General features: G+C 40.5%; 1 protein-coding gene across 1 annotated transcript in view; it reads left to right on the top strand.

Annotated features, from left to right (window-relative positions):
• The window catches only part of si:ch73-383l1.1 (receptor tyrosine-protein kinase erbB-4), a 238,891-nt gene that overhangs the window by 135,675 nt on the left and 86,437 nt on the right, over positions 1-16,779 (top strand). The window contains exon 3 of the mRNA XM_062414855.1: positions 10,665-10,851. Within this exon, the coding sequence (XP_062270839.1) occupies positions 10,665-10,851 (187 nt within the window). The remainder of the gene's footprint in view (positions 1-10,664; positions 10,852-16,779) is intronic.

Genomic DNA, 16,779 nt, shown 5'->3' with positions numbered 1-16,779 from the left:
GCCGGAGTGTGAATGTTTTTTTTTTCTGTTTATTCCATCACATATTACTTTCTCTTTGTGCTGCAGTTACACTGTTCTGAGACTGTAATTCCATTAGAGTTGCTGTCAAGTATGTCCTATTTTTTATTGCATAGTGTATTGTACATATTCTTGCAATATTTATGCAGATAGCAAACACTCTTCTCCTATACTCCTCAACTTACGCCTCGGGGGTTATTTCCATACTGGCTGGAAACTTATTCCATGCATTTCCATCTTGGTCATAATCCTCTCTGCTGCTGGATTCTTGCAGATGGCTGAAGGCTGAACCCTGAAAAGAGACTCCTGCGAAAGGCGACACAATAGGTCGTAATGCCAGTCACACAATAATGATACAGTATATGGTTACATTTGAATGACATCTATAATTGCTGACAAATATGATCATTTGGAGTAGGACGGTTGGGTGGATGGAATAACCCAACAATTAGTCACATTTCCAATTGTGAGTTGAGGCGCAATTACAGTCATCACCAAGACGATAAAGGTTGCCTTACTTTCTTATCTTAACAAAGTGACCTTTCCCTAACCCTAACCATATGGCTTTTGTGCCTCAACCTAGCAAGACATCATAGTGTTGTCACGCCATGAAACATTTTTCAAACTTTTTTTAACATGATTTGATGTCCTGTCGACTACTACCAATAGGAGATGCCAAATTGGAAAACCCGTATTTGGTTGGAGAAGTGTGTCCCATGCAGATAATATTACGCTTTTGGGTCAGATGTCCCAAAATCTTGACTGCTGGTAGGAGACACGGTGATCTCGTGTTTCTCAAGGTTTTGCTAAAGTATTAAGGTTCAGTGTGTTCAACAAATTGCAGCACATTCAGTCCCTTCATTTACATAAACTCCTTTGTAGTACGATTTGAAGATGCTCTCACAGTTTAGCAACTGGTAGGAGGTATAAATGAATGTGTTCAAACCGATGTCACCATCCATCTGTGTGTGTGTGTGTGTGTGTGTGTGTGTGTGTGTGTGTGTGTGTGTGTGTGTGTGTGTGTGTGTGTGTGTGTGTATGTGTGAGAGAGAGAAATCTGGGCCTATATATGAACTGTAACAGGAAAAGATGTGTTAGGTTGCTGTAGAGATGAGTTTTAGCCCCCTGCAGAGAAAAGAAATAGTTTTTTGCAATTGCTGATTGGCTAAGATAACGTACTATATGGACAGCCTGGGAAGCCACATGGACACACATACACACACATAAGAATCCATAATACTATGCATGATCTATCTTTGAAAATCTCCCTTGCTGCATGCTGTTTATGGTATATTAAATTGAGTTACCTTGTGCTGTAACTGGCATTTGTCATTTGTGCTTTATCTCAATTTCATTACAAATTAATTTAAATTGCCAGCCCTCCCCCTCTAAAAACACATGCAGCAGGTGCATGCATGGATGAAACACACACATATCCAGACACACAGGTGTACACACACGTTGTGTTGCCACAAATCAGGACATCCATCTCCGATTAGGGCAATTTGATTCTAGAGTAATGAAGTAGTTTAGCGCTGAGACGTGGCACGCTTCACAACCGCTGACGATGCCACTGCCATCATTTTCCACTGAGGCAAAATGGCTGACAAATACCCTCCCTAACCAATACACACACACACACACTCACTCACACACACTTTATAAAGAGACAAGACAGATCAAATCTGACACGGTTGTAATCAGCCCCACAGCTGCCTGGTTACTGGGCCTGAATATATTTGTAGTTTACAAATTCTACTGTTTGCTTTTCATTAAGGAAGGGGAGAAAATCTAACTTTGGTTGTTGTGGCTTTTCAGTTCAATCATTGAGACTTCTTGTGTCAATTATATATTCATACTTTATCTACTATGAATTGTTATTATTTTTTAATCAGAACAGATTGGGCTCATCAGGAGGGGGGCCTTAAAGAGACAGGAGCTAAAACATCCTCTGTTTAGACAGAGGCTGAACAGAGCATAAAGGGCCAGTTTAAGATAAACAAGACATTTTCTGAATTGTAAATCATGCAAAAATATTCCAGAGCCCCAGAATAAACATATACAGCTGGTGATATGCATAATATGTCCACTTTCAGTCTGGGTACATTCTAAAAATATTTATATTTTATAGTAGCAAAATTGCAAAGTCACTATTGTTGTTTTTTTATGGTAATTTCCCTTCTGTTTGTTTTTATGTGTAAACTGTAAGTTCAATTAGTAATCAGCTCCCATTTCAATCAATGAACCAAATCTAATCTAACTTACTTGTATGCTATCATTCATGGCTGAGTACATTGAGAGTTGAAGTATAGGTTAGTTTAGAGAGTAGTGATGTATAAAGGTGAACATGCTGGCTAGTATGAAAGTATGATTGTAGGGGGATATATTAGCATTATGTGAGATTATGGTGCCCTGTGTGAGAGTAGGTATGATTTATGGCCTTAAAGGTCTGCCACAACACAATCATTACCTGTAACTTCTATTTTGTTTCCATACATTCACAATCCTCCACATTGGGAATTCTTAGGTTTTTGTCTTCTTTCCAATGGACATAAATTGATCATCCAAGCAAAGTCTCACATTGCTTACCTATGGCTGCATCCTACCTCTGCACCGGGCACAATCATCAATCACTTGGAGAGCCGTTAAGCACCTTTTCTTCCCCAGAGGAGTGAATTCACATTGGGCCTCGGAGGCCACTCAGCTCTGTCTTCCTTTTCCACTCCCTGCCACCCCCACCCCCCATTTTACAGACTGTCCTCTCCCCTCCTGTAACCTGCCAGCTCTCAAAATCTCTGTCCTGAGCTGAGATGACCATGAATAATGAGGGACTTAAATATGAGATTCAGGAGCTAGGTGCTATAGGAGATAACATGCTTCTCACTTTTTCCCTCCATAGCCACTGTCAAGCAAGCAGAATCCAGCCTGTGGCTGATGTGCACTAGCTTTGTCACATAACTGCATTATGTAGGGTCCCCAGAGGCTACAGCATAATGCGATACGCCATGCGACTGTTGCTGGGTTGCTACAACAGGATTGTCTCATGAGTTATGTATTAGTGTTTTAACTGCAGCTTTAGGATCAGATACTACTGCACTGTCACTGTTTTAGTTTTGCCTGCTAATGCGCTGCAAACTTTCCCCTTTGGTAATTTTAATTTCAAAGTCAGGGTCTTTACTGTAAATGTGTGTTGACAACACAGACGCCTCACGGACGCCGCTCATGAAACAGGCCTATATGAGATTGTCGGGCTGTCTGAGACAATAAATATCAGCGCCGAAAGCCAGTAGCACAGCTGCTGCTGCAGGCACTCCCCTGGATATCAACACACACGCACACACACACACACACACACACACACACACACACACACACACACACACACACACACACACACACACACACACGCACACACACACACACACACCACCCCCGTGTCATCAACACTAGCTGGCAGTGTTGAAACTGAAACATGTCCATGTTTGCTTTTGACTCTCAAAACCTGCCTTTCACTTTCTGCAGAAGCACTGAGTAAGTGTTGACTATTTTTAATCCAGCATACAAAAAATGGTACGGGTGTTTTTTTTCATAGACTTTATTGCATTTAGAAATCAATATTTTTGAATTAGAGTTTAAATATTGAATTACAGGGAAAGGAAATAGCAATTAGAAGGTTAATTTAGCACCTCTTGCACCAGTTTTTTTTTTCTGTCAGATTTGGACTATTCTCTACTTGCTCGATATTAAGAAAAGTAAGCACAAAAATACTTTAAAATAAAATAATAAATTATTATTTAATTAACCCTTTTCTCCTATTTAAATGATTTGTTTTGTCAGATCAGTCTGGCTTCCTGGTATGTGATCACTATTACAATATAGCTTGATTCAGGACACTATCTTAGAGTAGATTCTCTTTCTCTAAAAGCACATCCAATTAAAGTCTTTTGATTGAGCTGAGCAAGAAATTAACTCTCCTTTTCCCTAATGTGCTGGTGGAGAAGCTAAAATACTTCATTTCAAGCCACTCTGCGTCACCAGCATGAAAAGTGGTGTGTGGGTTCAAAACGCTCACCCCTCAATGTTTGATGTAGATTTCATTTGAAGTGAGCAAAAGCCCCGCCCCTCTCCACCTGCACACTTTTCACCCTGTCAAATCATCTCGCTGGAGTACCTCAGGGTACTATCAACAAACTTGAGATTTCTCCTTACAAGTCCTTTTAAAAATAAAAAAAGTACTGTCCCAAACTCTTCACAAATACCTGTGATGAATGACTCACTCATTTTCACAGTGGAATTTTGCGAGGCGGGATTTTCATTTATTTCAAAGTCAATGGCCCTCCTCTCAAAGGCCTTGATTTTTTTATTTTTTTATTAATTTTTTTTTATAACCGGATTTCTCAAAATCTTAAAATGTCACACCCGAGTGCTCTCAGCATACTTAGCAGCCAAACAGTTGCATGAGGTGAAGGAGTGCATACTTCTCTTACAGAGCTTGTTGAAGCGAATTGGTAAACAGGTCCCTGCCCGCCCATTGACTTTGCTGCCGTGTGGAGGAGTCAGATTGCGCCGCCGCTCCAGTTGGATCAAACTGTTGAGAGTCGACAGTCTTGCCGCTGACATGCGCCGCTGCACTCTCCTTGACTCACTGGCAGAGTGCTCTATATGTATGGAAATGAGCTATAATCACCATAATATGTGTCCCATCTCTTGTATTTTAAAATGGTGTCATTACACTTTTTTCCCCCCTTCCTCCTCTACTTTTCCACTTTGCTCTACCTTTCCCTCTCAGTCTATCCCTTCTCTTCACTCCCACCGTCCCTACTTTCCCTCTCCCTTCCTCCTACTATAACTCCTTCTCGTGGCATCTACCTCATTTACACTCTTACTCATCCAGATGACAGGAACAGGTGCACTATTAATTATGCTTTAAAATATATCTCCCTTGTGCTCCGCTTCACTTCCCCTTATCATTGTGCACTTGCTGCGAGTGCTTCACCACACTGCACCGTCTAACCCTAAACTTCTCTCTACTTGCTCTTCTTGATTGTTGTTTATCCTCATTTTAACTTTCTGAACTTCCTTTGTCAGTCAACTGGCTTTCTGAGGGAGAGTCCCTTTTTTCCCCCCAAATGTTTGTATTTGTATTGAAGCAGGGTACATCTCATTATACATTGTATTTTTAGGCCTACTTTGTTTAGATTAATTGTTTCATTATCTCAAGATATCACCGTGTGTTCACATGATCGTACGTTAACTATCTCATTATCTATAAGACAGCAAATGTTGATTTCGGTGGAGCTCTTGTTTGTTATCCGTAGATAACAATTGAATGATATTGTTATCTCATGGTATCAAACATCGTTTTCTCCTGCATGATTTAAATATCTTATTATTTTGAGATAACAATTCAGGGTCTTTTTTTTTCTTTTCTTTGAGATCCAGCTGCTTCGCCCCACTGATGTTGTTTAAGAGTCTATCCAAATCGGCTTAGCCTGATGAAAGGGACCCTGTCAGAGGGATAAAGTAGATTAATTTTTTATAAAAATAAATAAGAGAGAATTAACCCCATGATGAAAATAAAACCAATTGGATTGAGTCTTTAGTAACATCTACAAATGTGGATATAATGTTGGCTCAAAGGAAACTACAAGTCTCAATATAACAAGTTATTTAGCTTTATAATTGGAATCTGAGGCCTTTAGTAAATATTTCGAATAATTTTCACGTGGAAGATAAAACACCAAATGCCAAAGTACATTTTCCAGCTGGTGGTGAATAAATCAGCTGAAATATACATGAATTTATACATAAACGTGTAACTGGCAAGGAAGTGTTCAGCAGTAATGTTTTAAATTCAAACCGTCCTTACAGTCAATTCTCTTGGCAACTTTTTAAAAATCTAAATCTGGGGGTGAAGCCCACAGGCGATTCTTAGGAAGACTGAAACTGGAGGAATTTGTATGCAAATCTATCGGCTGTGTTGGCATGGTTTCCTGAGTATCTGCGAAGTAAGTTGGATGAATAAATATTGTAGTCACACAGCTTATTAGTGTGTGTTAAGTCGTATTTGAGTTAGATTTGGAGCCTCCTGAATGCAGGTGATCCAATAGTGACTGTAGTTTTTTGCTTCTGTAATCCAGCTTTAGTATTCACCTCTGAATCCTGCTACTTTCCTTTTTTTTTACCAACTTTTGCTGAATTATGACATGAAACATTTGGCTCTTCACGCCAGCAAAGCAAGTCTCGATTCATTAACTGATAAAACTGTTTACTTTGCAAAACAATTGTCAGTTCATTCAATATTGGCTTGAATACAAATAGTCTACCTTCCAAATTACAGTTACTGTATAGTGCCATGCGAGTTGAATAGCTGTGTCTCCATACTGCGAGACACCGAAAGTATTTCCACATACCTGGAGGGGTTTCAGGTGCTTGAGCGCAGCAAATCTGCCTCATATCAAGCAGTTTTTGTTTCCAAGACAGCACAGGCGCCTTCCATCATGATTATGTTGAGTGAGGTAAATAAAGCTTTTTTGGCTCCCCTTTTTTTTGGCCTCAATGCAACGTATCCCAGAGATACAAAGAGCAATTTACCAACATGTGAAATTCACATTTTGCCCAGAGGTAAAGTGAGAGAAGAGAGGAAACAAGCCTGTCGGGATTGTTTTTGACTGAGCGCTGCACGCTAGGCCGCTAATTGCCTGCGATTGATGGAGAACAACGCTAGAGGAAACGTTAAACTTGCAATGCATCATGGGTTGTTGACCTGTGTCAGCTTAGTCTTGTCTGTGCCTCGTGGCGGTGGATTTTTTCGTGCGTAGGTGGGGGGTGGTAGGAATATGCTAGGCCTGTATGTGTGCGTAACAGTAAAACATTCTACACAAACCCTTTGTGGCTGTGTCCGGAAAAAAACCCACTCTGATCCATCAAAGTCAAGCTGGAATCAAAAGATGAAATAGTATCTAAAATAATGACCTGGACTTGTGCCAGACTGTTTAAAGATTTCAGTGCTTTTTCCATTTTTTGAGCTCCTTTAATCACATTCAGCTCTAATGTCACCAGCTAAGGGTCATTTGAGGGGAGGATGAAGGAGATGAGGTGAAAACCCAGTGTGTGAGCAGTGGAGGGTTCATACACCTTGTTGCTACAAATTAGCCCTCCCACTCACCTTGTTAAGAGTATATTTTTTGAGAAAATACAAGGGGAAAACATCAGCTTATCTGCCCACCGTCCACCTTGTTAAGTCTGAGCACATCGCCCAACAGGCAATGGTGGGCAGCTTCTCTGAGCAACATCCTTCAGCTTCTGTGTTTGTGTTTCTGAAACAGAGCACAGTTGATGCAGCAGGAGGGGAAATGCAGGTGCTTGTGTTTACTTCCCTCCGGACCTCCCTCCTCCACTTTCATCTCCCCACTTTCTCTTGCCTCCAGCACAGAGGAATGTAGATAAATATTGATCTAGAAAGCATTTTATGGTAACGAAAGGAAATTAAATAGTGTCAAAGTGAAAGAGAATTACTGAGAAAGGGCAGAGTAATCCTTTAATTTAATTAGGTAAATTACAACAAAAAAATCCTTTCTAAGTCTGTTTTTTTTCTTTCTTCTGCCTGCTCTTTCCCTTTTTGCTCTCCCTCGCTCCCGCTGGAAGGCTTTTCCTGTGGTTGCTAAGCAACAGGGAAACAGTTTGTCTTTGGTTTTGCCAGCGGGTCCCGGAGGCTGGCAGGGAGAAGGGGGCACAGTGGAAGCTCTGTGGAGTCTGCCAGCAGCCGAGTGCATGCCCACAGCTGGGTCGGGTTGCGGAGCAGCCTCTCCCCTTCCCAGTCATAGCGCCCCTGGCAGGCACCTGGGGGTTACGTCGGAGTTAATGATAGCAGGGTGTGCTCGCGAGGCGCCCTGGCCCCAAGCAGTAAACACGGGGTCAGAGTAGGGTCAAAGTGATGAAACGGCACAACTTCCAGCCACGGGGCGGGATCAACAAGCCCCCTGGAGAAGAAAGCCATTGTGTATTTTGTTTTTAAGAGGCTGAGTCACAAGTTGCATAGAGTTGCATGAAGTTGTGCAACTTGTTAATTCTCTAACAAACTATTTTAACAAAACATATTTGACAGAAAATGATTTCACCAAGGAGTTTTTGACAGGCAGTGGAGAACCTCACAATAGAAATCCTTTTTGCAATAAGTATGCTAATCAAAGACTCTGCTGAAATGGATTCTACTGCTCTTTTATTATGTTGTTCTTTCCCTCTTCAGGTGATTGACACATTGTAATTTTGCTAATAAGCACCTCCAGTGTCTGTTTCCTTCCTATTGTGTTAGTATTACAATGGGCCAACTTGGCAGGTGCACAGTGTTTGCTGAGTGCCCAATATAGAAGCTAGTCTCAGTTACCTGCTATTATCCTGAAATGCAGGCATTCCGCATAACTGTCAGTCTCCACTAGCATCCTCCAGGGGTCAGCAGCCAATCAAACCTTGCATTACTCACACACCCCCCACTCCCTCCTAACCAATCGTCCACATCATTACTGACCTGTCTCTGGTCATTAGTAAGTCTCTGTAGCAGCCTGTTGCTGCAGAACCTTTTCTTATTGTCCCCTTTAAAGTACCATTAAATGAAAGGTTACTTTTGAATAATCATTCATGGGTTTTCTGTAGGATATGAAGACAAGTCAATGTTGCTTGGAGCTTCTATGAGCTCATATACAAGACTTAAATGATAATCGAGTAAAGAAATGCAAAAGCAAGCTCTGTTCTGGTTGTTTGGTGGGAAAGAGATGGATTGTATCCTTATCGCTGCACTAGTTGCTCCTACTGGTTGGTGTTTGCACCTGTTCAGAAGAAGATGAACGCTATAGGGGAGATTATGTGAATCTCTGTATGTGTTACTCTCTCTGATGAGCAGAAAATGAGGGAAACATTTCCAAAAGAAAGGAGAAAAAAAAACGCCACAGGAATAAATTCTGTCTGCCAACTGCTGCAAATGATGCCTGTATTGTACAAGTCAGTGTTGAGTGTTGTAAGCAGATCTTATTCGTTTTTCTTGGGTTTTTTTTATCCCCCCACTATTTAAATGTAGTGTTCCAATTAGGCCTGTCAGTGGTGGTTGGTAAAATGTGTTAGTGTAGCATTTAACAGCTGTTGTATGTGTGTCTGTGAGTTGTGTGTGTGTATAAGTGAGCTTGGGCTGCTGTTAGAGTGACTCAGATGAATATTGCATTGCCACAGAGAAGGAGTGTAGCAACAAGGGAGTAAGTTGTGTTTGAGCAGACACACATACAGCTATGTTTGAGTATCTGGTAATAAAGCTGTGCGTGATGATGTGATTGGCTGTCAGACTGATTGACGCATCTCTCAGCTGAGTTTTTTTTCCCATCACTTTCTGAAGAGCTAATAGCGTTGATGTGATTACATATCATAAGCGTCGAACTTGATGTTTCTAGTGTTTTTTTTCTCCTTTGCTTGTTTAGAGATGACCCCATAAGATGACGACAAACACATTTTTGGAGAATTGAAAAGTATTTGCAATGGCTTCATCCTTCAGCCTGACTTTGCAGTGGAATTAATTTGCCTCATCAAGTGCATAACACAGACATAATCAGTCTAATATTTTTTGTGACTTTCGAGAAGGTCAATTGATGCACAATGAGGCAGATAGTCGAGGTCTGCTATGCTCTTCAGCAAGGAACTTGCTGCACACTGGAGCTATCTATTTCTGCATATTTCTGTGTCTGAGGCAGGCATTCAGCCTAGCCCTATCAACCTGAACCAACTCCAAATTATTTTTGCTCTGTAAGGTTCAGGTCAGTTCAGTCACCTGAGTGAGCCTTCTACATTTATGGCAAAAACACAATCAAATACTGTTGTATTATATTACAAATGATAACAGTGTCAATCAAGTACAATAATTTAGTTTTAAATTGTTGTAAACTGTCTTAAGGGGCTCCAGGAGTGTCATATCTAGTTGTGTCATGGGTTGTGTCGTCAGGTTTTATAGACTGAGAGACTTTAATCAGAGGAGAAGTCTAATCAGTCTGCAATGGAGCTGACATTTTAATCATTTTTGGATGGTGTGTCCAAGTTCTTCATGTGCTTGACATTTCAAAATGCAAATAACATGCTCCGTGGACAGAAAATGGGAAAATGCATTACCACCTTAAGTGTATTCTGTGAGGCAAACACAGCCAAAAAAAATAATAAGACCAAGATTTTTGAAAAGCATTGAAATAGTAGAGTTGGAAGCAACGATTTAGGGTAATGAATAGTGTATTCACTCGCTTCAACTCCGACAAGATCGTTTTCCAGAAAAAAACGATTCATTCTGCAGAAATCAAGATTGCATTTTCAATTTTTTTCTAGTTCACCTCCCTCTATAGACCAATATTTTTGCATGGGAACTGCAGTATTTTTAATGTAAGGGCAATATCATAGTTAGGGTTGATTAAAAGGTTAATTTGCAAGTATTGCTTAAGACGTGAACTCAGACCCTTGCATTAAAGTGTATGCTACATGCCAATCTACCAACCTGACCTCCATGTCTTAACTGTCTACCTTTGCTACATAAAAGGCACACTGCTTCCTTAATCTACCTCACACTGCACATCAAATATACTAAATACATTTCCATTACTACTCTCTTTCTCTCTATGCAGTCAATCAGAGAGGTGACCGGTTACGTGTTGGTGGCTCTAAACCAGTTCGACTGTCTGCCGCTGGAGAACCTTCGGATCATCAGAGGCACCAAACTATACGAGGGTCGCTACTCCCTTGCCATCTTCCTCAATTACAGGCGGGACGGGTACTATGGCCTGAGACAGCTGGGCCTACGCAACCTCACAGGTGAGCATGATGGCACGACTATTGACATAATTTATGACATGCTGCATAATCAACTCTTTTTTTTGTCACTTCTGTTGTTTCACTTTCATTTGTATGAGGCAAATGAAGCACAACATGAGAATAAAATACTTTTTAATGCATCAAAACACCTCCAATATATATTCTTGTAATTGTGATAAAGTATTGGCGAAAAATGCAATTTCTAGCAATTTAACTCCCTCAGTAGATGAATAATGGCATCTTTTTCTGAATTAAGGGAACATTTTTCACTACCCCACAACCATTTCTTGCTTGTGTTTGACTTGTTTTCACACCCACATATACAGATTTAATAGGGTATTTTTAATTAAGTCACAAAATTGGGACTCAACTTTTGAAGGAACGTATCTGCTACCCTGGCAAATTAATCTTCTGTGTTGCTATATAGAGGGATCAAATGTCTGTGAAAAGTCCTATTTTCCTGTTAATTACATTTTTGTTTACACACTCAAAAATAGGCTTCTTTCATGAAGTGAGTTCTTCGAAATGTTTTATGTAACAGCTGTTCTTTTTTGTGTTTCTTGCACGAGGGCATATGCTAAAGTGGATTGCATTTGCAAAGGGTAGCTTTTGTCTGCATTGACTTCATCTTGGTATCAAACCCTTGAGTCATGACCTCTGCATCAGTTAATCTTTGCCATTTTGGTGTTACCTTGTAGTCGAGTGACCTTCCAACTCCAGTCAGAATAATAGAAGGCAGCACTATCCTCTGTTACAGGCTTTAAAATCATCTTTACAATGAGCACCTGCTCCACCATCGTCTTACTGAATCCTATTTCCTCTGAATACTCTCCATGAATGTTCTCCAAATAGCAAATTTCCTCATTATCTGTATAAATCATATATGTAATGCTCACAGAATAAGATTCAATGGCTGTGTGCCTGATAAAAGGCTCAGTTTTAGTGAGATGCAGCACAGCAGGAATCAGGTGTTGCTTTTTTTTTTCTCGTGTCTCGGCAGCAGCATTACCATCGCTGCAGGAGAGAAACACGAGCCGTCGTAGGAGAAGCACTGGCTGAAGGACAACTGTCACATACAATCTGAGGAGAAGCAGCAGAGCTCAGTCTGGGGGTCACTCTTTTTTTCTTTTACAGCATTTATTGCTGTATTTGATTACATACTGTCTACAGTGGCAGGGAAAGATGGTCAACAGAGAAAAGCTGCCATATAAGACGAAGGTTAGGAACGAGACCCAACGAACGATGATGTCCAAGTCTGTATGAGAGGGTCAGCACTTGAGGGGATGTTCACAATGTTTGAACATCTGGTATTGAACATATATGTAGCGTATAAAGAGAAAGACATAGGACTGGGGGGATATATCACAGAGAGTGTCGTCATTATTACACTCTTTCTTTGTGTCATGCAGTTTCTTGCTGATTTAAAAAAACTTAAACTGAATGTTTGTCAATGACAAGGCCAACATGTTTTATTCCCACGTGACTTTTGCCAGTTTTTTGTACAATCCTTTGTTATTAAAACTTATTTTTCTTCTTTAACTGATGCAGTGAGTGATACAGCTCCCCTCTGCTGTGTGCATTATAATATGTAGTTGATGTCCAGCAGTACAGCACTATACATTTAATTCTGATATTTAGACGCAACCGAGTGTGTCTAAAAACCTTACAGATAGTGTGTGATTGGGCATGCATCTTTTAGAACAAACAGCATTGTTGCTTGCTGATGAAATTTATAGTGTTGGAGATGTCCCCGTAATTCTACTAATGAATTGTATTATGCTTATGAGAAGTTTGTTGTGCAGTATTAGGAGAGCTTATGTTGTTTTGTAGTCCGCAAAAGCCTTGCAAATTCTGTTGTTCCAGAGTACTGGGGTGTTAGCATGAATAAGAAGTATTTCTACAGTAACAACACTTGTTCAGTGTGGTTTGTGAAAGCAGATGACTATGTTATTATATAGAAGATTTAATTTCCATATGATCGTCATCATATAGCGATATGATCTCCATACCAAGCTGAATGGCTACCTTGGTAATATTCGCCACACACTGTCACTGGCATCTTTTATTGTGATTCATCTGGTTGGATTGTGGAGTAAATTGGCTGGATTTCTTCATGGCAGAGAAACAGGAATGGAGCACTGTTCTTCCATTGGAGCAAAATCTTTCGAAGCATCTCGCCATAGCCAATGGAAAATTTCATTTCCAGTAAGTGTGTCCCCTACAGTACAGCCAAAACACAAATGCATGCAGAAGCTGCCAATCTTCCTGACAATTTGTTCACACCAAGGTACTCAAAGTTATCGGTTGGAACATAATAATTTAAAAATGTAACTGTTAAGGTTTGTTTTTATTGATTGATACTGCAGAGGAGAGTGCCAGACTCTGAGACAAGGAAAGGGTAACAAACCCACCATGTCCTGACCATTTGGTACTTGCCCTAAACAGTCAAGCCACCAGGATGCTTCTGTTGTATCTCCCTTTGTTGTATTTTGCCTGAGGCTACTTCTCTGGCATTGATTTGCCCGCTTTACACTGCTCTCCTGTGGGCATTGCAATTTATCCCGCATCTATCCTGGGAGTTATCACTGCAGGCAATTCTGTGGCAAATGTTTCACAGAAGAAACAAATAAATTATTAGTGTAAAACAGAGGTCACGAGTCTTGCAGTCCTGGATCCCCCTTTGGATGTTTCAGGAATGGAGTATAAACGTCTATAGGAGAAAAACCTGTGTTGATAAATTCATCCCCAGCTTTCCTGCCAATAACTTCGGCATAGTGCGTTTGTGATTGATGGTAAGAGATCTAACAGTGATCCATATTAAAGTATATGACAGATTTAGTGTAATAAGCAGTGTTTTATGGAGTCTGAACAAAGTGATAAAGGACTCCTGAGAGTTTTAAGGGCATGCTGACACCCTGAGCTGGGAAAGCAGTAGGGCACCTTCCATTCTGACCACCCCCACAAAGAGAGGGAGGCTAAAGTGAACCGGATGTGAGATAACTCACATTGTTCCTTTCAGTGTCAGTGTTCTTTTCTGTCACTGACGTCTCATGACTTTCTCTTTTTTTCTTTTGTCATTTCTCTAACTGTGCTAATGAAAACAATGACTGTTCCTGCCTAACAAACAACTTGTGCTGAAAGGATCATAAGCTGTGTTCATTCCATTTGTTTTGCTGGCTCTCTTTTTTCAGAGATGTCTGAGTTTATTTACCTGTACTCCAATATTTTGTTTCTCCTGAGGTGAAAGTAATGTGTGATTGGTGAGTTTCATAAGCTTCCAGGAATGAAGCAATGATACAGTTAGTGGAACCGTGTTTATGTGCTGTTTTCTGCCTTAAAGAATGACCAACAAGTCCAACCATTTGAAATCATGTAACTGGGATAGCACAGTGGGAAAAAAAGGAACTGTGGTATCTTCAAATATCCTTATAACTGGTGCAGGAAAGTAACCATTGCATTATTTATGTCCACAATGCATAATCTACATCTCAGACTTTTGCCTATTTTCTTGAAACTTTTGGAAACTATGTAGATGCTCAGAGGCAGAATTTACCTCTAGTTCACCGCTGTGATTCAAGCTTTCCACTGACCCCCCCTGCCTGTCTGGCTGGCAGTCCACTCCACACATCTCTTCCTTTAACACATACTCGGGATGGGTGCTTCAGATCGCTATAGCCTTTCGACCATATCATCTGATCCCACTGCACCCCAACGCTGCAATTAAGCCAGATCCAGCCATGCATATGGATCAGACCAGTTCCTCCTGATTCCCTACACTCCTCTTCATATGACAAAAAAATATTGAATGTTCTCTTTTGAATAAGCTCACAATTAGGCCAGCAGATTATTCTCCCTTCCTAATGATGATAAGAAAGTTACCGTTCTCGTTTTTTGTAGATACATACACGATGAAATGTGCTTATTTGTAATTCATTTCACCACCACCACTTCTGCCATATCTAGTGGGGATATACGTGCCTGAGTGAGAATATATTAAGCATTTCTCACTGCACACAATACATTAAACAACAGCTTCACTGCTGCTTTATCCCTCTGTGGACTCAGTACACAGTGGGAGTCCACAGAAAGCATGGAATTCAATTTGGCTGCAGAGTCAGTATGCATACAGCTGTGCAGTCTTTATAGTAGCAGGGATATATAGTAATCTGTGTTAAAGAAACTCCTCTGATATCGACTTGTTAAGTTTTACCCTGTGATGCCCCTGCAGCTCCTTATAATCCTGAATAACCTACAACACACAAACACAACACATGCATGGGAACCCACATGAACTGCACCCAAACGTATAGTGTGCCTCACTACACATAGTAGTGCTAATTACCCCATGCTGTGCAGCAATGGTGATAATAACCACCATACCACTCTACTCTCGGATGATTTTCAGATCCAGTTTTCCCGCTCGCTCTTTGGTTAACTTTTTCTTTTTTTTATGCATTTTTTTTCCTACCCTGTGAAATTGCCCATTTGGATGTGCGCCAAATGGTTTAGCGTCCCCCAAAGAGAGCTCTGGCTGTAACTTCTCATCTGGCAGCAATGCCTCCTGTGCTCAGGTGCAGAAAGCAAAGCGCCAGTTCTGCTATCCTCTTCCTTTCTTCTATAACCTCCCTGATTTGTTCACCTGTTTTGCTTTCCTTAAGTCTCACTGGGACTGTTGTGACACCGCTGCAGTTTCACAACCTGGCAACAATCCAAACATCCCCTAATTTAAAGCTAATACTGTAATTTACCACTGCTGTCTCACTAATTGCAGCATTTTTGAGAGTATTTTGAATGCATTTAGGCCAAATTACCAACAGAAGTTGCTGCTGAGATGAATTGATTAATAGACTTCATCATAATTAACCCCATGTGCGTCTTCATTTTTAGAGCATGACTATTGATTTGCAGGTTCACAAGCACTGTGAGCTGCTTTTCATTTTCACAGTCACTCCACTCAGCTAAATCAGGAAAACAAATGGAGATTTGTGTTCATGTTTAAGGAGATTTGCAGTGTGACAACTGGAGAAAATCCGATCACAACAGTGTCATGGCACGTCTAGTTATTTGGATTGATAGAGACACAGTATGGTTGTATGTAGCCACACCAGTTGTCTGAAATGAATGTTTCATTTTATAAGAATCAGAAGAGAAAAGCATATTTTTTTTCTTCTTTACTGAGATTAAGTTTTGTTATAAAGGCTGATTTTGATCTAAACACTAAATCCCTCCAGTGGAGAGTATAAAGATGTAGAATTTTATAATCTGCTTATTTGATAAAAGGCACACACCTGAATGAAGAATCCTATAAGAGTAGTGCTTTCCTCTATTTCTAATTTATCCCTCCTAACATTCACAGATTGACACTTTGGCACTTTGGCACTTTGGCACTTTGTTTGGCCATATATATTTTACCACCAGGTCTGAAAAGAATTCCTGATTCCCACTTGTGAAAAAGTAGCGGAGGGAGGAAAAAAGGATCTGTGGTAATTGTGTTTGGAATTTGTATAGAAAAAAATCCACATCCAAGGCCTCTTTACTTAACATAAAGCTTGTAGTGTGATCTCCAGAAAGTGGTGTAATTACACAAAGATCAAATAGAGCAAAAGCGGCTAATGCTAATACCCGCTCATACTCCGGACTGTTATGAGGGAGAGGGAGAGTAGAGGAATGGGGCCCATTAATAATGAATCCAGTGTCATCATTAAGGCGCCAAATGATTAAAACATATCTCCCAGCTTCAAACGCTGCTTTGCTACCCTAGAAAATGCTGCAGTCGTGGATCTGCAAAGCGAGAAAGCCCTTCAGTCTGCTTGTGAAATAAAGTTTTGCCTTTTTTTTTTTCTTTCATCTTTACCCCCCCTACACACACCACCCTCCAGCCCCCACTTTTTTGGAGTGTTGGAACACCAAAGCACCAGCATTCCCTTT

The sequence above is a fragment of the Scomber scombrus genome, chromosome 24 (genome assembly GCF_963691925.1).
Source record: "Scomber scombrus chromosome 24, fScoSco1.1, whole genome shotgun sequence".
NCBI classification, from domain to species: domain Eukaryota; kingdom Metazoa; phylum Chordata; class Actinopteri; order Scombriformes; family Scombridae; genus Scomber; species Scomber scombrus.
This window is presented reverse-complemented; position numbering and strand designations above follow the sequence as displayed.